Source organism: Eschscholzia californica, unplaced genomic scaffold, assembly GCF_041429995.1.
Source record: "Eschscholzia californica isolate CP2 unplaced genomic scaffold, dmEscCali1.0.p SCAF_2, whole genome shotgun sequence".
In the NCBI taxonomy this organism is placed as follows: Eukaryota; Viridiplantae; Streptophyta; class Magnoliopsida; order Ranunculales; family Papaveraceae; genus Eschscholzia; species Eschscholzia californica.
The window spans coordinates 42,040,636-42,066,705 of record NW_028238309.1 but is presented as its reverse complement, the minus strand read 5'-3'; the positions used below and the strand labels follow the sequence as shown (position 1 = coordinate 42,066,705).

At 34.9% G+C, this 26,070-nt stretch overlaps 3 protein-coding genes and 2 non-coding genes across 10 annotated transcripts; all 5 read right to left on the bottom strand.

The window, feature by feature from the left end:
* Positions 1-837: 837 nt before the first annotated feature.
* Positions 838-8,038, bottom strand: LOC147558034 (delta-1-pyrroline-5-carboxylate synthase-like). Of its 2 annotated transcripts, none has more exons than XM_086659601.1 (20): positions 7,283-8,038; positions 6,254-6,325; positions 6,036-6,139; positions 5,664-5,766; positions 5,281-5,442; positions 4,918-5,195; positions 4,505-4,655; positions 4,203-4,367; positions 3,981-4,058; positions 3,582-3,671; positions 3,338-3,424; positions 3,145-3,231; positions 2,965-3,061; positions 2,745-2,848; positions 2,483-2,558; positions 1,735-1,885; positions 1,593-1,661; positions 1,414-1,480; positions 1,260-1,330; positions 838-1,165 (listed from the first exon to the last, which is right to left on the bottom strand). In XM_086659601.1, the coding sequence occupies exons 1-20, from the start codon at positions 7,340-7,342 to the stop codon at positions 1,084-1,086; spliced, it is 2,154 nt and encodes a 717-aa protein (XP_086515727.1). In that variant the 5' UTR covers positions 7,343-8,038; the 3' UTR covers positions 838-1,083. The 2 variants fall into 2 exon arrangements, with proteins under 2 accessions (XP_086515727.1, XP_086515728.1); XM_086659602.1 differs by lacking the exon at positions 7,283-8,038 and adding an exon at positions 6,447-6,654.
* Positions 8,039-15,896: 7,858 nt separating this feature from the next.
* Positions 15,897-19,262, bottom strand: LOC147558033 (uncharacterized). Its single transcript, XM_086659595.1, has 6 exons — positions 18,909-19,262; positions 17,948-17,984; positions 17,733-17,831; positions 17,334-17,499; positions 16,678-16,951; positions 15,897-16,583 (listed from the first exon to the last, which is right to left on the bottom strand). The coding sequence occupies exons 1-6, from the start codon at positions 18,960-18,962 to the stop codon at positions 16,392-16,394; spliced, it is 822 nt and encodes a 273-aa protein (XP_086515721.1). The 5' UTR covers positions 18,963-19,262; the 3' UTR covers positions 15,897-16,391.
* A 1,414-nt stretch (positions 19,263-20,676) lies between these two features.
* TRNAV-CAC (transfer RNA valine (anticodon CAC)) lies at positions 20,677-20,750 on the bottom strand. Its single transcript has one exon. It is a non-coding gene; the product is annotated as a tRNA-Val (tRNA).
* Positions 20,751-20,849: 99 nt separating this feature from the next.
* TRNAV-CAC (transfer RNA valine (anticodon CAC)) lies at positions 20,850-20,923 on the bottom strand. Its single transcript has one exon. It is a non-coding gene; the product is annotated as a tRNA-Val (tRNA).
* A 40-nt stretch (positions 20,924-20,963) lies between these two features.
* LOC147558030 (transcription factor ILR3-like) lies at positions 20,964-23,236 on the bottom strand. Of its 5 annotated transcripts, none has more exons than XM_086659590.1 (6): positions 23,121-23,236; positions 22,860-23,020; positions 22,632-22,700; positions 21,731-21,811; positions 21,482-21,644; positions 20,964-21,366 (listed from the first exon to the last, which is right to left on the bottom strand). In XM_086659590.1, exons 2-6 carry the CDS (start codon positions 22,988-22,990, stop codon positions 21,109-21,111), a joined length of 702 nt encoding a protein of 233 aa, XP_086515716.1. In that variant the 5' UTR covers positions 22,991-23,020; positions 23,121-23,236; the 3' UTR covers positions 20,964-21,108. The 5 variants fall into 5 exon arrangements, with proteins under 5 accessions (XP_086515716.1, XP_086515718.1, XP_086515720.1 ...); XM_086659592.1 differs by having other exon boundaries at positions 21,731-21,808; positions 23,121-23,218; XM_086659594.1 differs by lacking the exon at positions 22,632-22,700 and having other exon boundaries at positions 21,731-21,808.
* Positions 23,237-26,070: the final 2,834 nt, after the last annotated feature.

Sequence of the window (26,070 nt, the reverse complement as noted above, 5' to 3'; positions counted from 1 at the left end):
ATATAAAAGTCCCAATTAAAGCAAATGGCAATTGCTGTAAATAAGTAAATAAATGAACTTATGTGGCTTGTTTCTTGTCTTCTAGTGTTTCCTCAATTAACTATGTGAGTGCAAGCTGGCTATCTTTCCAAATCTGTTTATCCTTCCTAATATGTATGGTCAGGATCTCGAGCTCGAGCTCAATGAATCAATTGCCAAATTTTAAACAAAAAATGAAAATTCTCTTCAATTTTTGTTCCCAATGTAAAGGACTTTTTAGACAACTAGGTATTAGAATTTGTGAGGTGGATACTGTTGTGGTCTAGTGACATAAATTACAATAGTAAAACCTATGATCGTTCAACACAAATAGAGTCGTCAACACTTGAATGCCCAAGTTGCAAATTGTTGAGAGTGTGGACATAAATTTCAAAATTTTAAATGCCTGAAGTTCGATTCTTAGAAGAAGTGGAATTTATAGTTTATTGAATTTGAGTTATTAAAGGTATAAATAATGGTTAAACTTAGGTGGTTATCGTGCTTATCACATCTTCATGATGTATCAGTGTCTTGTAACGACTAACGTAGGTCGTAGTCGATTTCTCAAAAAGAACCACAAATAGTGGCTGGTGTTTTTTACGAGTAGGATTTTTTGGGTTTATCTTCTATTCTATAGTTTTTTTTTTACCGTGGCACTTTAATTCGTGAGAAAAATGAGGAATCGTCAAAAGAGGACGAATATTTTTTGGTTGATATATTGGGGAAATGGAGAAAGGAGCTATATGAAAGAAACCATCACTAGCCCGGCATTTGCTACCGAGTACCGACTATACTATCTTTAAGTAAGGAAGTTCTCTATGAAAAAGTAACAGGTCAACTTAACGAAGTCACGTCGGAAATCATACTTAATGTACAAAAAGGCCTCTCTTGTGTATGAGACAGAGAGATCTGAATGTTGCAGCTAAGAAACTACACACAAATACACTAAAAAGAAAAAGCTACTACTAAAATAAAGTAGACTCGTACTGAAAAAGAACACTTGCGGGGAGCTTATTGTTTCTGAATATCCTCCTCCTACAATACTAACACACACACTCAGACACGCTAAGCCTTCAGTGGCAGATTTTTATGCGTGTAAACAACCCCTTTATCACCATCGACAACTTGCCCGCTCCCTCTCAAAATCCTGCATTTCGGAAAATGAAAAGAAAGAGATTAACATCAATCAAACTCAAATGTATTCAAGAAACAATTCTGCGGATCTAGTTTCAGAGATTTACCATCTTGTAGTTAACAGCCCTTGAACTCCAACAGGACCCCGAGCATGAATCCTACTTGTACTTATCCCGACCTATCAAAACAACTATGGTGAGAGAACAGAACTTCTTAGACAAATGGAGCTCAAAACTAGACCTTTATATGAACCATACATACCTCTGCACCAAGTCCGAAACGAGCTCCATCACAAAATCTTGTGCTTGCGTTGTGAAGAACAGCAGCACTGTCATGGTTGACATTATACATACTATTAACTTATTTCAACGTACACTTCTTTCTGAATTACCTTTACGAATGCAAGATTACTAATGTTATTTACGCATCGAAATGACTACCTGTCAACAAGATGCAGGAAAGTATCTGCAACTTCACAGTCTTCTGCAACGATGCAATCAGTATGTCCACTGCAACAAGTAAGAGTATGTATTTGTTTTCATCTATTTCCATTTTCAGTATTAAAATGAAAATAATACTTGCCTTCCGTATTGATGTATATGATCAATAGCTGTATAAACATCATCCACAATCTCAACTGTGCACGCCATTGAATTGTACTCGTGATGGAAAGACTCGGTTTCCTTTATTTTCAACAAGTTACTTACTCTTGGTCCACCATATAGTGTAACACCTACAATGGAAATGCAGATGTTAGATTAAACGATCTGAAAGGAAAAAAAATGTCAGATGATTACCTCAAACTACTATGGCTAAATGGTTTTCCTAATTTCCTTTGCTGGAAAGTAATGATTGCCTCAAATAAGATTTAACTATGCATAATCTAATTGTGGCAACAAACTGGTGTATTTTTAAAAGTGTGATTAGATGGAAGATGAGGTTGAAACTCTTGCTATTTTTTGGAATTCGCTGGACTAGTAGCCGGAGTCTCTTCCTTATCATGAAACAAAGATTGGCCGAATAAGAAAACAACATATCCTGTCAATTCAATTGGACCCATTTACAACCGGTTAAGTAGATAAACAGACAGATGTTTAAGGGCTCCAATAGTCAAATCAAAATCACAGCTCATATTGAAGGTTAGATTGGAAAGGAAGGAGAAGAAACGGTAATTACTAGACTATTGTCTTGTATAAAGGTCGGATGTTCAATGATGCCTTTCAGTAGGATCAAGTGCATTTGCTCTAGGTTTTCTTTCAACTAGTTTCCTTTCATGTTAGTATCTATAACATGTAAGAAAAAGAGTAAAACTTCTATAAATAAAGTATACCTCCATTCTGGAGCTCTAAAATGAGCTCGGTAAGGCCATCAGTATTCAGCAGATCTTTGTGCACAAGAAGTGTTTCCTAGGAAGGGGAGGAGAAAAATAGAGAGACATCAATTTAGCAGAAGATCTAAAATACCATCCATATATACATACACACACACACACACACATATATATGTATATATATGAATATAGGTCTACCCAAATGACAAAATTTAGCATTATACGTTGAATTTCGGTCGAGAAGAATGTACTCGGGAATTACCATTGCATTGCAAGCTGCAGGGTAGTCTGTTTTTGCATCTAAAACGATTTGTTTTGCCATATCCAAGTTAGCCGATTTATCGACATAAACATGACAGATTCCATCTGGGCAGCACAAGATACAATTTTAGTGTAATCTCTAACTCTAAGCTAAAACCTCGTGTACAATTATCATCTCCAAACATCAATATTGGGGAAGACAAAGATCTCCAAAATCATACCGGAATGACCAAGAACAGGAATTTTTGTTATCTCCTTGATTTGAGCAACAAGTTTGTTACTACCTCTTGGGATCACAAGATCTATAACGTCATCAAGCTGAAGCATAGAAAAACATATAGTAATAAGTGCACAACAAAGTTAAAACACCATAAGTCGACATGTGGCTTATATGTGCACACCTGAAGGAGATCGGGAATCTCATCTCTTGAAGTAACAAGCCCAATAAGCTTTTCGCCGACATTGTCTGGGATCACGCCCGTTATAATCTATATATAGGTTAATGATGCATGTAAAACTTTAAATGCCACAACGAGATATACAAAATATTTGGACACTTTATCCTAGAGATCTGTTCCTTGGTGGTAGGCAAACCTTGTGCAAGATAGCATTGGATCGCCGTGCTTCTTTTCCTCCTTTCAGGAGAAGCCCATTCCCACTCCGAATTGCTAGTGAAGCTATCTATTGAATCAAATGAGAGTTATAATGTCAATGATCACAAATTTTGGTAAAACAACATAGAGAATTGAAAAGGAAGAAAATATGAAATAGCATAAAATGGAGAAATTTAAGCTTTCCCAAATTAAACATAATTGGCAGATTGATATGCTGCTTTTACCTGAACCAATGCATCTGGTCGAGACTCAAACACAATAAGGAGAACGCCTAATGGGGATGATGTTTTCTCTAAAATAAGCCCATCAGCAAGCTGAAACGGGAAATAAAATTTGTGAGACTTATAATCACAAAAGTTGGTGAAAACTAGCCAGATATTTATTATCTCTTTGGCTCAAAAATCAAAATAAGGTGGTGTCTTTCCAATATTAGCATGGTAAATTGGTAATAGATTTCAGAAAGCTGCAGAAATAGCAAGAGAGCTTATCGGCCTACTCTTTTTCAATTTCACTTTTGCTAAGTAATATACGCTTCAGACAAATTCTTTATCAGGTGTACTTATATCCGAAATTGTAGCAGACATTAAACTGTTCGAGAAACTATCATTATCTTATACTCTCACCTCAGTTTTCTTCAGAACCTGGCCGATTGGTTCTTCCATGTTTGCAAGTACACGAATAGACTTCGCTAAATTAGCAATCTGTGGAAAAACATGAAAAGGAATAACAATATAAATCTGATTTTGACGACAGAATCGATTAATTACTCAAAGAGAACATCATCGTGAATTCGTGATATAAGAAGAACATAAAAATAACGACATATATCAAGAATGTTTTGTTACCTTCCCAGGCTTCATAGTCAACCGAGATATCAATGCCTTGTCATAACCAGACTTCTGTGCATCAGCAACATCAGCTTCATTCTCAATCCTTATTGATTTCTCATTTGCCTCCAAAGCATCAGCTATGTCCATCAAAATTTTATTTCTCTCCTGTGAAGGGAGTCCCTACAATACACAAAAACTTCAATACTTTAGTCTTAAACTACCATAACAACATGATTCCATAACAGAGAAGGATATCACTTTGTACAAGAAAAATCAACAGAGAAGTGCCGTTACTTTTTAAAGCCTTGGCATGTTACCTGAAGTCGTCTGGAGCAATCTCTTGCTGCAACTGCCATCCCACGAGCACCGGCATCTTTGACTGGAATCCACAAATGTGCATCTTGATGAAAGAGAGTCCCAATTCGTTCTCCTTCGAGTACTCTCAAGATGTTATCAGCAGCAAAACCACTTATTTACCACAAGAAAACAAAACAAAAAAGAAAATCATTATAGTTCACTCACGAAAACCATTCTCAAACGAAGAAAGTTCACTCAGGAAACTAGGCTAAATAAGTACTCGGAAGTACTAAACAGATTGAATTGCCACCACAAGAAGGTAGATTCAACATAACATGGAGTCGGACAACTTGAATCACTTTAGTTACTCTATATTGGAGTCCGGAACTATCGTCGATAATATTGTAAAACTTTGGATGTAATCAAGGGATACCTGGTAATAACAACAGGGACACCTGCATCAGCTGCATAGAGAGCAGCTTTAACTTTTGCGGTCATACCCCCTCTTCCGACCCTGGACTTGTCTCCAAATGTGATTTGTGATTGATGTTTCTCTTTTGCATAAGTATGAATTAGCTTCGAGTTTGGCTCACCAGGAGGGCCACTGTATAGACCATCTACATCGCTTAACAAGATAAGAAGGTCGACCTTCAGCTCTAACGCCAATAGAGCTGCTAAACTGTCGTTGTCCCAGAATATTCCTGAAGAATCCTGCAAGTAGTTCTCGAAATATTATATCAACATATAACAGTAGAGTGGGGTGAAGACTGAAGAATAACTCAAAACATATATGTACCTTATAAGGAGCTCTCCTGGTACTTATTGCATCATTTTCGTTAAAAATAGGAATGACCTTCAATGATAATAATGATTGTACTGTGTCACGAATCTGATTTCTAAACCCGGGATCTCTAAAATCATTGTCGGTCACAAGAAGCTGAGATGAAGTCACATCTAGCTGCAAAACCCAGAACGTTACTCAATGAGATTCGAAGGAGAAAAAGAACTGAAACTAGTGAGACAAATTAAAGGAAAATGTTACGGAGTATAAAATATCAAATCTTACCACTTTACCAGAGCTACAAAAAGGATAAGTTATAATTAATCGAAGGACATAAGATGTGCAAAATTTCTAAACTAAGTCATGCAGTAACAAAAGAACTACGATAAATTTGTCACCTTACTAAACAAAGCATCATAAAGAGCCATGAGTCCTGTTTGACCAACAGCTGCACAGGCCTTCCCATCAATTTCAGCTACTGGGTTTTGGAGATCAGCAAAGCTGCAGGACACGAAGAACGAGTAGATCCATTCAGAAAGCACTCGCATAGTGAAAATTTGTGGTTATAATTTATATAACAACAATTAGTTGTAGAAAAACCATTTTGTTGTATTTTCGTTTTTGGGACAGGTACCCAAAGTTCATAGTCTAAGTTGAACAACTTATACCAATGAAAGTTTATTTTGCTTTCGATTCTAAAGGATAGTCAATAAGAAATTTGAGATTTAAGGGAAAAAACACAACATCAATAAGGAGATCTTGAAACAAACCTGCTGTTTACCAATTTCCTGTATCTAAGTCTTTGACGACCAACACAACAGGCACCCGAAGTCACCAAAATCACCTCAAATCCCCTAGTATTCATTTCTTTAATCTGCATATGTAAACAGAACATTGTAAGCTGCCAAAAAGGTATCGACAGACATGGGAGAGAAACTAAAATTCGAAGTTATCGAATAATAAGTAGAGATCATGAGTGGTAGTATACCTGCTCACAAAGGGCTCCAAGTCTTCCAAGTGCTAATCTTCCATCGCCTCGTGAAACCACAGCAGTTCCAACCTATAAAATCAATAAGAATACATCAAATATAATGATTTGCCGAAACTCCGTGACCAAGTCAAGTCCTCAATCCTCAAAGAAAAGAATAACAGAAAGAGAGAAAAGCAACATTTCTGCATACTTAGGAAGTGCAATTCTCTATTTCATCAAAACAACTACAGAAAACATTTTCTTAATGACAAAAAACTTGATAGCTGAACTATTTTCTGTCAAGAATCATAGATTATAGGTGTCATTGCTCAAACTTTAGAGCTTTCTGTCAAGGGATCAAATTATGAAAGAGAGATGCTAGAATCACAAAAGATTTTGACAAAAAAAAGTTCCCAGCTGATGTGGCGTGATTTTCATCTCTCAACGGCCTAGATTTGGTCAAAGTTTGAAACCACACCCGCCACATCAGCCGGGAACCTTTTTTTGTCAAAATCTTTTGTAACTTTATCATTTCCCATTATGAAATTATTTCATAATTTCAGTCGAAATGACCAAAATATTTCCATGTCAAGAAATTAATTTTTGAAATATTTTCGCTTGAAATGACCTAAAAATATTTCCATTTTCATGCATACGGAAATTTCCACAGAAACCGAAAATTTCTTCCTAGGCTCCTAGCTCTCTATTAATATTGTCATTAAGCTAAATTATGGCTAAAAATTAATCAAACAACTCAAAACCTCAGCATGTCAAAGAAAACAGGTATCTACTATAAAAGAAGAAACATAATTGAGATTCAACCTCACAAAAGGAAACCCAAAAACGAAACAGAGTAATCATCAAAAAAATCGAACTTTGTTTCCCTGACAAAGGAAAAAAAAAATGAAAATTTCACCTTCATCATTAAATTAAGTGTACTTGGAAGGAAAAATCACAATAAAAATAGAAATCTAAGACGAGAAATTTACAAAATAAAAATGAAAAATATTAGGAAATTAATTCAGTATGATAGAGAAGAAATGTTACCTTAACCACAACACGTTTAACATCCTTGACGAAAGCTCGAGTAGGATCCATGGCATCCATTTTGATTTCTAGAGAGAGAATAGAAAGAGAGAGAGATGGGAAGAGAGGTGTGAGAAATTCAGTGGGAAATGGCCTCAATATATATAGAGAAAAAGAAAACCTGTACTCTCTCTCGTCTAGACTGATTCAGGAGTGTCACAGGACGAGAAAGACGGAAGTGGAGAAAAACTATACGACAAATAAACTGCCTCCGAGATCCGCGTCTATTGGGTTTGATCTCAACCCTTGTTTGTGGCGGGTTAGGAACCCTGTGAGTTTATGTCACACTTTCAAGTTTCAACCATTTGCCCAAGTGTTGAGTTCATTTGCCCAAGTGTTGATGAACTCATTAATTTAGACATTTGAATTTGTTGATAACAAATATCTTTTGCTTTGTAGAAGCAGGATTTTATTATCAAACAAAACAAACAAATGATACATTGTGTTTTTTTTTTTCGAGAATGAAAGAATGATATACTGTCGTTACAAGGCATTAATACATTACCATAACCGTTTAATTTAAACCAAGATGAAAGAGGCCTAAAGCCCAACAACAAAGAGACCTAAAGTCCGAAAAATTATTACATTATTTAGAGCCTAAGTTACATAAGATAAATCTTGATGACAAACTACTTCCACTGAGACTCGATCTCACGACCTCATGGGTTTAAGAGGGTGCCCAACCACTACACCAGAGACTGGTGGACCAAATGCTACATAGTTCAAAGAGTTATTTTGTGATGAGTTTGAGGCGTGAAGATGTTTCTTTTTTTAGTTTGCAACATGAAATAATTGTGACTAACTTTACCATCAAAGTATAATGACGTCTAACAAACTTTAACGTTAACGTTAGTTAACTCTAGTAAAAAATGTAAGAGGCTCCAAACATTAGTTTTTTAAAACTTTTGTGTGCCAAACACTACTTTCTTGAATTTAAACCCCCTAACTATAGTTTTGCAAAAAAATATCATAAACATTCAAAGTAAAAATGAATATTGCTCATAAAAAAAAAAAAAGTAAAAATGAATATTTTTTTACATCAATAAAATATATTTACACATTTCTACAATAAATAAATAAAATATATTTACATAAACCGGCGAATGAAACCTCTTCTTATCAAACAAATGAGAAATATTTCAAGTGAAAACTCATAAATAGTTTCGATTAAAGCTTTAAAACCTCGAGGGTTCTGAAACACTTAATCGTGGGTCTAAAATTCTCGAAGAGAATTTCCTCATAAACCTTCCACGATTCTCGCGCTCGCTCTCTCTCAGTCTATTTATCTTCCCTCTCGCAGTTTCGTCGAAGGAAATGTTTCGCTTCGCCGAAACCCTCTTCATCTTAGAACGAAAGAAAATGATTTTGCTTGAAACTCTAACACCCTGAGGGTCTAAAACTCTTTCGTTTGTTTTGTAATATATTTTATTGATGTAATTTTGAATATTTATGATTTTTTTTTTCAAAACTAGTGTCAGGGGATTTATGTTCAAGAAATTAGTGTGTTGCATAAAAGTTTACAAAATTAGTGTTTGGGGCATGTTACGGTTTTTACTAGAGTTAACAAACATTAAAAGTTTGTTAGATATCATTATTTTGGATGGTAAAGTTAGTTCATGCCCCAAACTCAAAAAAGAACATCTTAACGTCCCAAACTCAAAAAAGAACATCTTAATGTTCCAAACTCATCACCTGGTACTTATGTTCGCGTCTTTCGCATATTAGCTCTATTTAAAATTAAAGAGAAAATCACTCAAAAAATAGTTTAGCATTTTAATAGTTTGACTATTACTTTTTAGAATTTTTGAGTCTAGTTTCCACAATTTATGCAAAATCAGAGAAGTGCTACACGAAATTTAAGGGCGTTGCCGACTGGAAAACAAACTCGCTCATTCAAAATTACAGAATGTAAATGATTTTCTGAGTCAGTCAGAAAATTACAAAACGTAAATATGTTGTTAGAATCAAGAAAATGCTATAAGAAATACGAAAAGTTTGCAAAAATATATAATTACTTTTCATGCAAATTTTATGGAGAAAACAATATTGTAGAGAGAGAAACATTAGGACAAGAGTTGAAAGATTTTCTTTAAGAAAAAGAATGATATATTAGCTTTAAGAATAAGAACAACAAAATCATGCACAGTGCAAACAATCTATCGTTGAAAAAAAAAACAAGAATATGGTAAAAGAATAAATTTAATCCATTGAGCATCATGTTCTTCTAGGGTTTCTCTAGGTGAAGACTAAAAAATCCGGATTGAAGAAGAGATAGTTACGTTCAAATTTCTCTGGGTTAAAAGAATAGGAAAACATTCTTTAAACAGAAAATATAACTTTTTGTAAGGATGAAAACTTCTTATTGAAGAATTTTTCATGAAACTGGAAAAATTATTTTTATCTTCTAATCTGAGTAATTTTATTTAACTTGAGATAAGTTAGGTAGTAGTAAAAAAAAAAGTTAGACATATAAATTACTTCTAATAAATTTATTTTCTATTTAATATTATAATTTGGGTCTAAACCCATTGCATTCAACCGTCCCAAAACAAGACGTTCGTAAGTGTCAGAAGTCAAGAGATTTTGACTAGAGTCAATTTCTTTTAGGGGACACTAAAAATTGGTTAACCTTTAACCTGGAATAACTTAGTGTCTGAGTGTCACTGAGAGAGTGGGAGGAGAAGGAGAGCGTGGTCATTTAGGTAAAAAGTGAACTTATACGTGTTTCTGCATAACAAACGTCTTTATGTGAAATTTCTTATGTGGGGGAGGCTATGGCAACTGTTGTGAAGCCTGTTAGGTTGCCTATCACCATCTTATAAGTACACGTATAACACTGATGGAATAGTTTTTTTTGGGATATTCACACAAGGGTCCGGCTATAGGCGTGCTGCCTAACTACTCTTGGCGCACCGCTACAGAGATTGACTATAGCCCATCTCGTTTGACTTCTAACATCTAAGCGCCCCCTTTAGAGTGAGAATAAATATTTTTTTGGGCTTTGTTAACTTGTATATTTCTTATCTTCTTCTCCCTTATCCATACAAAAGATTTTAAAAATCCATTCACTCTCCATCTCTAAAGATCTCACTGAGTACCACCGGTAGACCGGTAGACCGATGGGTCCTCATCGACCACCACCGACATCATCTTTTATTGTGTTGCTTTAGATCACTTTTTAAAGTACAAAAATTCATGGATGAAAGAAACTCTAAAAAGTTTAGGGATACATGTAGCGGGATTTCCCTATTGATTTCTGAACATGGATTTGTTGGCACAGAGGTATATATAAGCATTTCATGACCTATTTTATTAATTTTCATTGAGTTATATATAACCATTTTAATTCCAAAAAAAAAAAACTAGGTCTACTCGGACTAGAGCTAGTCCGATTTCACTTAAGAAATCTCAGATCGACCCCTCCGAGTGATTGTACACTGGTTGATCTGTGGGCAATCAGTACGGTTGATGCAAGAGTATTTCTTGAGTGTCGGATTAACCAGTCTGAACCATATATTGTTTCTTATTTTCTTTTCTATTTCTGAAAGATCTTTGATTTAAATGAGATTCCATTTTTCTCACACTTTCTTCAGACCTTTGTGATTCAGAGGTCCCTATAGGGCGGATGAGTGGCATGCCGAAGTAGAGGATACATACCCATTCTTTTTTTTTGAATGAAAGTTCCTCTCATTGCAGCGAAGAGAACATTCGTCAACAAAATTATTAAAATGACGATCTAGATTCAAGTCAGGGGCAAAGAGTTAATATTCATGTTTGTGAGCATTGTGTGGTTGCGAATGTGTTTGAAACCTGAGACAAGCTAGTCGAATGGGCTAAAGAAATTACAAGAATACATGTGTTTATGTTTTTGGTAGACAAATCATCGCTGAGAAAAGGCGACACTAAACCCAAATTACAACTAATTTGTAAAAGAAGTGGTGAGTACTAGTCACGTCAAAAAAAAATTGGCTTCAAAACCAAATCAACACATCGAAGAAAAAAAAAAAAGGAAAACTAGCACAAAAAAGTGCACTTGTTCATTTGATCTCAAAGGAACACCAAGTGAGGATGATAAGTGGAGTATCTGGTTTAAAGAATTCATAACCACGAGTTAAGAGAAAGTCTTCTTGGTCATGCATATATTAAGAGGTTGAGTTGTGAAGAGAAGGATGTAGTTCAAACTTCAAAAGCTTTTGAGGATTGGTATAAGATTATGTCAAATTCTTTCGCAAATGTATGCCTAATTTAACGATAATACCTCCACAATGAAAACCATATACAATACAAAGTCAAGGATACATAGTTTGAGTCAAGAAGGGAGAATTCCAATGTAACCATTCATCAAGTTGTTAATGAAACACAACTATGCATGTTTATCACTTTTTGAGGAATGAAGAGACAGATGAAGTCGTTAACTTATTTTGGGGCACACACTGACTCAACTAAACAGTTAAAGTGATTTAATATCGTGTTGATGCTCGATTGTACTTATAATAAAAAAATCGTTACAAAAATTCATTGCCTGAGAGATAGTTGGTATTACGTCTACTATGAAATTTTTCACTTAGACACTTGTTTTATGGATGGAGACGTTACAAATCAATACACTTGGGTTCTTCATCATTTAAAGACATTGTTCCCCCTTACTCAAAACAAAAGTATTTGTACCGACCATGAACTTTCTCTAATTAATGTCATTTCCATATGTTGACCGATTGTTATATATATTTCATATAGTGTGTTAGCAAATGTTGAAGCCAACTTAAACACAAGAAAAGTTCAAAAATTTCGTGGTTATGGGTTCAGCTGATCATGTTATAATGAAGCAGCGGTAGCATTTGTGAAAGACATGGCCAACTATTAATTTAGTCGATGTAATTTATGTGCAGAAGACTTGGTTGGTATTTAAAGAGTGATTTACCACGACCTAGACGAACGTAATGAAATACTCCGTTTATGAATTTGACGATTCAGATCAAGCCAAAATCGACTCTAATTCCTATATCTGCCTCGAGATTGAAATCGAGACATAGAAAAACATAACAACCAATTATAAAATATTTTCACCTCGAATGTTAAAGTAGAGTTAGCTTATTCGACCATCTTACAGTCTTTAACTCAATGATTGATATATTCATATATTTTGTGTAACATGTATGTTTTGAAGGCAATGATTGAGATTAATATACTAATATTTATGTCATATAATGCATACTCAATATAAGTGTCATGCAAGGTAGAGAAGAAAGATCCAATAGCTAGCCAATGACATTACTGCCGTATTGATATTCTATTATTATAAAACTGTCAAGACAAAATGAGAAGATAATTTCATGCGGCTTCCATTAAACATCAGCTTCTGTAAGACACGTATGGTATTTATTAAATGGACCCCCTTAAATCATCCAAAATTTGTGTCAGGGGTTTCATGAGGATTGTTGACCCAAAAATGGGAGATGAAGATTTATCCCATGTGCTTTCATCTATCATATACGTTTTGAAGTTTTATCCTCATCCAAGCAACATTTGCTACTAACCACAATAATATCAACACTTTCTAAATCTATAACATATATTGTGGTGCTAATTCGTATACATGTTTATATTTACCTTTTTACTACATCAAAAGTTAATCGGTAAACAATTTTCGATAAAAAAAAGTAAACCCCTAAACCATAGTTTTGTGACGTGTGGCCAGTTGGTCATATCAAATGATTAGTGTAGACCGTGACAGTGGGACCAATATAACTCTAACCCTACTTTCCTAAGTTATACGTAGAAAGGCTCTTCCCACAGGCCACATCGAATGGTTAGTACAGACGAATCTGACCCAATTATATTTCTAATTTACATATAGGCAAATACATTCGCACAATGAGTATGTGTTTTATGAAGACAACGTGGAACAATAATATTCAGAGACTATACTATTTTAGATAAATATCTTAGAAATAATCTAGCAGAAGTATAATTGTTACCGTTAAGACACAAAATCTCAAGTTTGACTCATAAGTTACGTAGGTAGCTAAGTAGTAATTTGTTAATTGATCCTATTTAAGATGATGTAAAATACTAAAATGTTATTTTGGATTTTTGTTTCTTTTATTCTAAACCACTTATCTTGAAGGCTTAAAGCCTAACTTTGATGATACAAAACGAAAATATTAAAATGACTAGCTCATAATGCCATAATCTAATAAATAATGAAACCATAGGAAGATAACTAGGTAACAATATACATACTCTAAAACAGGGACGGATCCAGGATTTTTATTTAGGGGGTGCGAATTTATATATTTAAACAAAAATTTTATTTGCAAACACGATAATTAACAAAATATTTATATTTATTAATTATATTAATACATCAACGATTACAAACACAATTGGCCAATACGAGAGTATATATTTTGAAATGTTCGTATAATCGACTCATTGTCAATTTCACTAAAAACTTCTCTTTCAATAAAGACTACTAAATTAGCACTCAGCAACGGATCACTCGTCTTGTTTCTTAAACCTGTTTTAATTAACATCATAGCATCAAAAACTCTCTCAACGAAGACATATGCAACCGGCAAAATTAGTGCTAAAGTGATAAACAAATAAGCTAAATGATATATTTTATCTCTCTTAGTTTCCACCAATATTCTAGCAAGAGTTTCAATCCCATCTAAATTTGAGAAATCATCATTCTGCCTCATTACGTAAATGTAATCATCAAGCTGAGAACTAAGTAACATAGTGTCAAGACTATTGGAATATGAGAGATAAAATTCAGTAAGGCGCATCAACTTACTTTTGTCGAAAATGACAAAATCTTTAGATGAACTCAAACGCGTCGAAAATAGAAGGTATATAAATTGAATTTTATAAGATTTATGGTAGACGAATTGAAGCTTGTAGGATTTATGAAAGATGAATTAAAGTTTGTAGAATTTATGGTAGATAAGTTGAATTTTATATGGTTTAGAGTAGTTGAATTGAATTTTAAGTAACTTAAGATAGCTGAATTGAATATTTTCGAGTTAAAAAGTTAAAATACTTCAAATTGATTATATGTTATATAGTGGGACTCGAACTCAAAGCCTCAAGCTCCCACTCGTCCACAACTCAATATCACAACCACTAAGCTCTAATTGATGTCATTTATACACGGCTGGATATATTTATATAGGAACAAACCCACATATATCAAAAAAAGAACTTAAACTGCTCGTAAAGAGAGAGATTCGAACCAAACAAGAAAATATATAGAAAGTAATGATCTCTTTTTTTTTTTAGTATTAGTTATTTCTAAAAGCCTCAAAGATCATTAGGTTAATTCTTCTCGCAAAATCATTCTTTTCATTTTCTGTTTATAATATGAAGACTTCCCTTGGGAAGAAGCAAAGTAAAACATATATCTCGGCTCGTCAGTGTGCATCCAAATTGGAACACACATTCAGAATTTGAAACCTTATATGAAACCAAGCAGGTAAAAGCGGAACCATAGCATATTAAAATAGATTTAGTCAGCTCAAAGATGATGAAGGAGGTGTTACAATGGTGTAAGAAGAAGGTAGAAGTAACAACTGAGGAGGTGCTTTTAATATTTCTGTCACAGAGTTGAGAGTGCCTAAAGAATTTCTGTTAAGAAAATAACAGACTTAACTTAAGGTTAGGTTTGATATTTTCTCTCTTTAAACAAAAAGTATACTAAACCCACTTCGTTAGACTCCCACTTGAACTGCATGTGATAGAAACAAAATTCTGTTAAGAAAATAACAGACTTAACTTAAGGTTAGAGCGTCTCCAATGCAAGACTAAAGAAAAACTCTAAAAATCTTATGTGTCAAGTATGAAAAATGGATCTCTAAATGGTTTCTTTCCTATTTGGCTATTTAGAGATACTCTATTTGAAAGCCTTCTCCGATGCAACACTCAAGAGAAACTCAAAAAACCTTATTTTGGTGTGAAATTTATTGATTTGTTTATGTGGCACTCAAGAGGACACTCTAAATTTAGAGTGTCCTCTTAAGGATCTCTAAAATAGCTACCGCCACCTCATTTTAGAGATCCTTAGAGATCCGAGTTAAGTGTTGCATTGGAGATGGATTTTGAAGAAAAACTCTGAAAAATCCTGTGTGGCACTCTAAGATTTAGAGTTTGAGTCTTGCATTAGAGATGCTCTTAGGTTTGTTATTTTCTCTCTTTAAACAAAAAGTATACTCAACCCACTTCGTGGGACTCCCACTTAAACCGCATGTGAGAGAAACCCAGTTCAAGTGGGAGTCCGAGGCGGTTTGTGTAGCCTTGTTGCTAAATAGGATTAACAGAAATTATCTTCTCTCACTATCTCTCTAGCTAAACAATAAACACTATACATAGTGATCGAGTTGTGTGTAAGATATATTGAAAATAGTATTAAATAAAGTCTATTTCTGTTCTTAAACTCTATGTAAGCAAACACTGAGGGGTGGTGGTGACCGGTTGGGTCGAGTGGATAAGGTGGCCAATAACATACTGTACAATAACAATGCACATAATCTTAAAAATAAAACCTCATTTATCTCCAAAAAAAAACTTGCCTATCTAAAACCAAACAAGAAAGTTTATAGAGTGAGAAAATGAAGAAACAACAAAGTTTTACTGTCACAATATTTGATTTACACAAATCTTCAAACAAAACAAAGCCCCTCACAAGTATATCTTAAAATGATATATTTTCTTTTAGTAACCTTCAAACTACACTAGGCCCATTCACATCAACCAACTCATTGACAAACTATAACCATCAATCTTTTCCAAATCCAAACACAACCTATCCAAAAATCACAAGCCAACTTTTACCTAATCACAGCTCTATTACACGCATCTTGGCGTAACATATAGTTAATTCCATGACGAAACAGAGTAGCTTGATCCTGACTCTCGTCCTATTCAGGTTACAACTGTAACATCGATCTCTTTCTTTTTGTTTTCCGTTTTAAACTTCCACGAGGAAAAAGCAAACAGAACTTACATATCCACTTGTTAGTGAACGCAAAATTTAGAGCTTAAACCGTATACGTGACCCAGCTAATTAGGTTCAAGGGAAGAACAAGATCTTGATTAGTAACGCCAATGTTAATTGCAGAACAAACGAGGCAACAACCAGTAAATTAAGATCACTTGCTCCTGTGTAAGATTTTATGTTGAGTGCAACAAAGCAAGCTGATGCTCCCCCTGCAAGTAAAGTGACGATCCACCGAACAAACTCTAGAGGAATAACCAACAGAAACTGAAATAATTCAAGCAGAAGAATATGTTAGAGGACCGAAACGATCATGGAGTACAATGAAGCTAGAGTGAAGCAAGAATAAGTGGACACTTACAGAGCTAAAAACAAAGATGAAGAGAGAATAACCCCACATACACCAGAACTGAACAAGATTTGCATTTGATCCCATATACCGAAGCAAGAAGTAAAACGCTGCAGGCACTACAATGTTGTAACCATATACTGCAGCAGATGCCAAGGTGAAATATCCAACATCGAAGTTCCATGTTGTTGTGCTGTCGCTAGATTTATCCATCAAGTAGGTGGCACAATTTCCAAATGCAGCAATCACAAAGACAAGTGTAGTTGAGATCCATATCCAGCCATACCTAAAATATCACAAATACTGCACCAATAAGCCCTCCTCGAGTTTTTTGTATGTGCAATTCTTTTAGAAGAAAATAAAGTAAGTACATGAGAAAACAAACAATTAAAGGTACAAACCAGGGCAAGGACCACATGCATACAAGTAACAGAAACTGAAGGCTTTTGTAACCAGAAATTTCTATCACAATACCAAAATGTGATTTGTTTTTTCTCTTAGGAACAATCGCAGGTTGAGATTATGTCAGTATGGAGAGACAACTAGCTATTCTCACTCTCTAGTGTCCTACAAATCCGGTCATAACTACATATGATCCAGCTCGACTCACTTATTTTTGTTAGTAATTCAGTTTTAGAAGAGCGGACTGAGTAAGAAATTCAACTCACAAATCCGGGTTATCGTCAACCTTTATAAAAAAATCTCCGTGGATGGGATACAGTGAACTTCTAATTCTGTCAAGAACAACTTCAGTATCCACATTGAAATATTGCATGTACGATAAGATGTTAAACATGCCCTGCCAATTTTTTGTCGGTTGCTCAGCATCTCCTCCTGTAGAAGAATCCAGGACTCCATGGTAAATAAGCGAAATGAACAAATAGAGAATATCTAGATCTTTATGCATTCAGATAGATATTTCTAATAATAATTTGTTGTTTCTCTAATTGATTAACGGAATTGGTGCTTTTAATTAACAAATGCGAAATGACTGCACAGATATAGATACGAACTACAAAGAATTCAAACGTAATTACTCAATGCAAAGAACAAAAACAAGTATTCACCACTTGGCGACCTTCCACTATTGCTTCCTAGACCTTGATATCCCTGCCCTTTATCTTTTCCAGTATTAGGAGGAAATATTTGCAAGTTTGCTGTTGGGGCTGAGAAAGAGAAATCGAACGAACAGTTAGAGAGTGGAATGACACAATTGTAACAAGAAAGTGAGAACAAAGATTGGCTCAAGAGAGATATAAGGACTAAAACTTAGTCGCCCTACTTGTATATTCAGTTTTCTTCTCGTCAATGATTACAGCCTGTAAAGAAGTGGCGAAGGATTAACATAAAACCAAAACATTATAAATTTATCATAATCACTTCTAAGAACCTCAATATTAAGGAAAATGCTTAATTTATAAAAAACGTGGTTCTGAATTTTCAACTTTACTACAAGCTAACAGTTGTAAAACGCAAGCACGGAAACACACATAAATGCGAGTATCCGACAAGCAAGAAACCTATGATTTAAGTTATTTCGATGCTCTCTTACCTACGTAGTACTGTAGTAGAAACAACAACCAACAATAGTTGATATATTTATGCTACCAATAGAACATTTTTCAGGAAAAAAAACCCTACCTAGTAGTACCAATTTTGAACTCCAAAATCACCACCACACACGAAAAAAAGGTTAAATTTTCCAAGAACAACGTCAGTGAGGCGAAGGGGATCCGTAGTCATAAGAAGAAAACTAAATGCAATTGCTTCAATGTCATCAATGAATTTGCTTAATACTAACTAATACAACTAAATCTTGCCAAACAAAAACGAAATATGATAGTATTATTAGTAATTAACTTTTCCCATTGAGTTTGTTGTTGTTCAATGAGAAAACTGGTTTAGAACTAGAACCTTGAAAATTATTAAGATCTTCTGAAACGTCAGTAACCAAATTGCCCAACCAAAACCCTAATTCCAAAATTAATTCCCATGATCCAATCTCTCATTTGTAGATCAAAATTTCCACAATTAAAGACACAGAGAAAAAATGGCAGCTAAAATTACTAATAAATAGCATTTCACAACTACTAAGGAGTGCAAAATTTTCAAAAATTGATCGCATTAATAACATGACATTTAAGCCCTAAAACGAGAGGAAATCAAATTAATGTATTTCAACGAAGAAGAAAAAGGGGGGAAAAAGGAACGCGAGAATTAGGGCAAATTCATCAAGAACTTACCGGAACAGAACCTAGCAATTGACTGGTAGGTAGACGGGTATAAGATTCATCCATGAATAAAGATTGAATCAAAGAAGAAATCGGCTTCAATACTAGTTCTCGATTTCGATCAAAATCAAGATGAGATGATAAAAGTAGTTGAATTAATAGTAGGGCGTGATTCCTGAAACCAAAATACAGGAGACCGTCATGTGAAAAGGTTCAAACTTTTCTTAATGGGTGACGATGAATTTCTTTTTCCATCAAAGTGGGGTTTGAGTTTTGACAAAATGAAGTGTCGTGAACAGAACTATGCTTAGAGCACCTCCAAAATTTAAATCGTTTTATGTGTAAATGTCAATTGCATATTTTATTTCCTAAATGACACTATTAAAGATCCTCAGCCCGAAAAACATAATGCAACGATCTACAAATTTAAAATGTTGACATATACTCCAAAAGTCTTTGAGGTCCCAGATTCGATCCCTGGAAGATGTAAAACTTTGGGTTATTGAATTTGAGGTTACTAGGGATATAACTCTAAATAATGTAATTGGACTTTAGGTAATAGTTTAGTTGGCCATAGTTTAGTTAGATTTTGGACCTGTTCTTGTTAGACTTAGCGGTATCGTGCTTATCGCATCTTTGATGTGACAACGCCATTGTAATGACTAATGTACATCGTAGTCAATTTTCAAAAAAAAAACAATAGAACTGTTCTTGTTAGACTTGGCGGTATCGTGCTTATCACATCTTTGATGTATCAACGTCATTGCAATGACTAACGTACATCGTAGTCAATTTCCCAAAAGAAAAAAACAAACTTAAAATTATTTAGATGTCATTTCCTAGATGAGGAGTTTTACTTTCAATATTGAGTGGGCATATGACGTTCTTCAAAAAAAATCTCAGATATTTAGTTTCTTCCCGTGACATTTTCGAATCAAATGCTATCACATCATACTCCAAATGAGTTTAACATTTTCTTTTGTACAAGATCCAAAAAAAAATTCTAAGTGGCCAACAAATGGACAAAGTCAAGGATCAACTAGTAATATATTTCTCAACAAAAAAAAACTACTAGTAATATACTGTAATATATTTCTTGCTTTGAAGTAAAAAAGCAATATGATGATCTCGATGTATAATTGTGGTTATTGAATATGTTATGTTTGAAGCTAAAGAAATAACCTAATAGTCTCCCAAAGACCAAAGTAAATAACGTAGCATTCAACGGACACAATAACATTGAAAAACTATATGGTATTAATTCAAAGTCAAACTATTATGTCAAAAATCTATGAGAAATGATAGAGAACAAGAAAATCCAGACATACTCTAGACATACATCCTATGTGGCTTGCCGTGATTCGTTGTGTAGTAAATTAGAATCATCAAAAACACGAATCACAGCAAGCCACATAGGATGTATGTCTAGAGTATGTCTGTATTTTTTTGTTCTCTATCAACCTCGTTATATCATGACCCTTAACTTTGAAATCATGTCGAAAATCTATGTAGAGTTGATTCAAGGTCCGACTATTATGTGTCTATGCCCTATGATGTGGTCTATGCTCCATTGTCGAGTTTAAAATGGATGAAGATTTTGCATAGACTGACACCATTTAGATTTTCTATCTCTAAATCATGGTGGTCTATGTTCCATTGTCGAGTTTAAAATGGATGAAGGTTTCTGTGAATCTGTAAATGAACATCCATTTACATCCATTGAGGCATGATTTCCCTCTACTCACTGGCTGAAAAAGAGTAACCCTTAAAAAACAAAATGTGTCTGAGCCCGGGTTCGAACCGGGGACCTCTAGTGTGTGAGACTAGCGTGATAACCGACTACACCACCCAGACAACATGAATGAATGACAAATAATATGATAGATAAACCAAATTCTAGCCAATTGAATCTACTCACTGGCTGAAAAAGAGTAACCCTTAAAAAATAAAATGTGTCTGAGCCCGGGTTCGAACCGGGGACCTCTAGTGTGTGAGACTAGCGTGATAACTGACTACACCACCCAGACGACATGAATGAATGATCAATAATATGATAGATAAAAGAAATTCTAGCCAATTGAACTTTTCCTCCCAAAATTCTCATTCCAAATTTCCAACTTCTCTTTAGCAATTTATCAAAATATGAAAACACATTGAAGATTACCATTTGATATTTCAATTTCAGAATTCAGGAACAATGAAAGGGAAAGTCTTAGGCAACAGGAGGCCTGAGGAAATGATCTTTAGAGGTATCAAGAGATGCTGGTGGCATCCACTGCCACATTGTCATCGGACCCGTCGGGTAATTTAGATGGTACGGGATAGTCGTGCCTATTGCAGCAAAAGCAGAATGGAACGTGGGATGTGTCAAATATGGAGATGGCGAGCTTATTCCCTTCAATGCTTGCACGATCTTCTCCTTCTCTGCCTTAAGCTTAACCTTCTCTTCCCGCATTTCCAATTTCTCTACCTATAAATTACACACTCCGTCAATTATACATATACTCAACCGAAAGTGAAAACACAAACATCTATGACTTAGCCGTTGGAAGTGTCGATGCTGCGACTCAAATTATCCATGTTACCTTGAGTGATTTTATTGTATCTTGAAGTGCTTCATTTGTTTCTTTAAGTTTCTCGGTTTCGGCACGTAGTTGGTTTAAGAGACGAGTTGCATCACTAAGAATAACGATTTTGTCACTCTTTGGAGACCTAGCTGGCTGCAAAATTGAACACAACTCTACGAACCTGAGAGTAGACGACTTCATCCTCATCAGTTTTGAGGAACGGAATGCACAAATAATATCTGATGTTACAAATACCAATAATGTTACCTGTCATTAAGCTTGTCTCGACGGATCTTTTCACGACAAGCTTTGGTCCCTTGACCAGCACATGTCTCCATCCTAGCTCTGCTAAAAGAAGTGATAGAATACTAGTTAGAGATAATGACTTAAAGAAGCTATGTTTTTTCTCCTAGCAAGAAGTCAAGAACCATTCTGAGAAGAGAATGAATTTCATATCCAAATAAATTTCTTCAAGTATTTGATTATATCAACCATAACAATGGGCAATTATGTATTTTTTTTTCTTATTTGATTATATGATGCATCACTTCGGTGGTGTTCTTTTGTGCCGATGTCTACACCCAACTCGTTTGAGTCAGACAAAACAAAGATTCTAAAATTTGACTCCAGCCAATGCAGACCTGAGTCAGGATTTCAGATATGACTTAGAAAAAAACTACCTAGTAGGCTAGTACGTTTGTCTTGTTAAATAACATAAAAACATACAAGTAACGCTGCCCAGAGAGCGCTAATCCAGTTTAGATTCTTCGTGGGTTTGACTCAATCAGGTTGTACGAACTAGGATATAGCTCATATTACTTGGACCTAATCCATTCACTTCTTGAAGCCTTTGTCATCCCCTCTCTTCCAAAAACTTTTGTTACTCCAAAGTGTTATCAAGAAGAACGTTCACTCGTATCTATGAAATCTATAAACCTCGTGGTTAATTTCGTTAGATCCCAGAGATGAGCCCCTTTTAGCCCTTAATACGACTAGTTTAGCTACATTTTTTCAGTCATATGATCGAAGGAAGGAGTAGATCACTAGAACAATTCATTTCAGTGAAGATGAATTGGAACTCCTCCTAGAAGATAAACCCTTAAAATATCGAAGAACACAACCGAATTAATTGAGGAGAAACATATTTATCTATTTGATAGTCTATTACCTTTTCTTCAAACATGAAACTTCAAGATTGATTTCATCCTTCAGTGAGACATCAAGTACAGGATGGGTGCTACACCATAAAAGGGTTAATGATAGTTCAGCTTAGGGTTAGCTATCCTGTATATTACACTGATGAAATGATGAAATTCAACTCCACAAAACCTAAAAGAACAGCAACCCAGAGAAGAAATCTGCAAAATTCGAAAAAGTTTTAAAAGAAAGTATATACCCTGAAACAGATTGATCATCTAGAATTTGAGGAGGCCATATAAGCTCAGGAGCTTGAACTTCATCCATGAAATCAATGAGCCAACCATTGTTTTCAGCAGAACCCATCTCTAAAAATTCATCACTCATCATCTTCTTCAATTATAAAATATCAAAATTAACCTAAAAAACAATGGTTGGTGAATTAATTAATCAAACATCTGTCTTGAAATTGATACTTTAACTACATACTAAATATATGTAAGAAAGTTTGTTGAACTACCTTTGAAGAAGAAGTAAAAGATAGCGGAGAAGAAAAGCAACGAACGTAAGAAGACATCAATGCTAAAAGAATAGTAAAATCCTAGATTGAGACTTCTCTCTTTAATCTGATTGTTGTTATCCTCCAGAAGTTGACTCTCTCTCTCTCTCTCTCTGTTTTTCTTTTTCTTTGTTGGGATGTCCTACTCATCTTTAACCGTCTGATATTTTGTTAATAAAATCCGAATTCCATTTAAGAAGAGTGACGATTTCAGAGATTTGTCTTTGTTTAAATTTGATTTTCAGGAATGTGGGCCGTCCATCTTCCTTCTGTTTACACACTGTCATATTCAATTTCAACAAAAAAAAAAAAAAAAAATACACACTGTCATATTCTTTTCGTGTTTCTTCAAATTTTGTAACTTACACGCTTCAAATAACCCACTCCTTTTTTTTGGTAGGGGGGTGGGGGTGGGGGCCTGGGGGTAATAAAGAAAAAGGTGGCAAATACGCGGACAACCGTTTTTCTTATATGGACAATTATTTTCGGGTCCGATGCGAGTCAACTATGTTTGACTTAGTTGACTTTGATTTAATAAGGGGACAACTCCATAAAGTCTTAAATACTAATAATTAGTAACTTGTGGACTACTAACGAAAATAATAGTTAAAGATTGAAAACCTAAACTGTCTTCTTCATCTTCTTCCTTCTTCTTAGTCTTATTCTTTCTTCACTTCTACTAAAAGTAAACTGTAGTTTCTACCATTTCTTTTTATCAAACCCTAGATGGATGAAGAAGACAAAATCTCTTCTTAGTCTTATTCTTCTTTCTTCACTTCTACTAAAAGTAAACTGTAGTTTCTACCATTTTTTTTTTTATCAAACCCTAGATGGATGAAGAAGACAAAATCCCTCAATCTGCACCTGAAGAAGTTTTTCCGGGCGTTTCTATAATAAGCATTAATGACATTGATGAGGTAAAACAGAACATAACTTGCGACGCAAATCTGGCAAAATCGGATAATTTTTCAGATTTTCGTAGCAACATAGCTTCTGTTATGCCGTATTTCCGGAGAAAACCGACGAAAATATTGCATAACAGAAGCTAAGTTGCGACGAAAATCTGGCAAGTTTTCTGATTATGCCAGATTTTCGTCGCAAGTGACGTTCTGTTATGCCATATTTTTGCACAACCCGAATTACCAGATTCATCTTCCTCTTCACCATCGTTTTCAGAGTCGGAACCAACAGATCCATCTTCGTCTTCCACATCTTCTCTAATTTTCTCTGCCATCAGTACCCTCTTCTTCTTAATGGTTGGTTTTAGAGTTTTAGGGTTCTAACCTTTGTCTTTGGGGAGATTCTACAACAACTCCCTTGCGTTTGTTTGATGCCATAACCACCAATGCTTCTCCAAGGAGTTTCTTTCTCTAGAAATTTGGGGGATGATGTAGAACAAGTAATAGAAGAGATGAAGACTAAACTAACCTAGGGTTTATAGAGATAGAGAGAGGTCATCAAATAATACATCTGATTCTAAGAGGACTTGAGTGAAAATAATAGAGAGTTGTCCCCTTAGTGATGTCCATATAAAAATTTAATTTTTTTGCGTTGTCCACATAAGATAGTTGTCCATATAAGAAAAACGGTTGTCCGCGTATTGACCACCAAGAAAAAATCACAGGGTATCAGGGAATATTACACTGTCATAAATTTTAGGTTGTTTGTTTTCACTTAATAAGTGAATATTACAGTGGTGGCGGCAAAGTAAGCAGTGGCGAGGCCAGAAAATTTTATGAGTGGGGGCACTTTTTTGTTACAGTTAGTGAAAGAATTCCATAATATACGATCAGGTTAGAATCAAAAAACAAATTTTCAACAAAATTTTATTTATATTTAGATATTCCATATGTTAATTTTGATGTACAACAAGTGATCTCTAATTTTCTCATCAATATGGTTTGGGGATCTTTTCCCAACTGCATTCCCAAAAAATATTAAAATAAAAAATAAAGGAAGGGATGAGGAGATAGTGGCGAAGATTAAGAAAACGATGGTGGAGATGATGAAGAACAAGTGATCATAATGAAAAAAAACAAAAATAAACTTTTCTTTCTAATAACATGTTTATTATAACAGACGTGTAAAAACAATGATTAATAGCTTAGGATTAATAAGACAAACATATTGCTCCCGGGCGGAGACTTAGGTTAGGCTTATCGGACAACCATTTGGGGTGGCGCATTCGGTTAATTAAGGCAGTTATTATCCTTTTTTATTCGAATTTGGCAGTTATTGGCTGGGGTTAGACGGTTACTGGCAGTTCCTTTCTAGATTTTGTTCCTTTTCTCGAATTCAGGCTGTTATAGCCGGGAATTCCATCTCTGTCGCTCTACAGGAGTCTCTTGTCTTCTTCTTCTTTTCCCTTCCGTTTGAGTTTCCTCTGCTTTCTTTCTTAGATTACTTTCTCTTAATTAATGGCTAAACCAAGCAACCAGTTTATACAACAATTCGCGGCCTTGACCACCAACGATCCTCCTCCAATAGTGATTGAAGGAGATGATGTTAATCAAAGTTCACTAGATATAGTGAAAAATGGAGTAATTTGGTTTCAAAGCGACAAGCAAATAGATATAAACCAGGCTATGTCCAGATTATTAAGAGTGATACACGGACCAAATCGATTTAATATTTCGGATGTTAAAGACAACGTGTTTTTAATCAAATTCAACACGGCAACAGAACTCGAAATTGCTTTAGAGAGTTCTCCATGGGTCATTCAGGAGGAGTTGATTGTTCTACAAAAATGTCGACTGGATGTTATGCCGGGTGATCATATTTTCGAATCAGCATGGTTTTGGGTTCAGATGCATGGTCTTCCTCCTAGTCATCTCAATAGTACCATTGTTAATAGACTCGCAGAACCGTTGGGTACAATTGCTCCGACTACTAATGAAGACGCCATGAAATG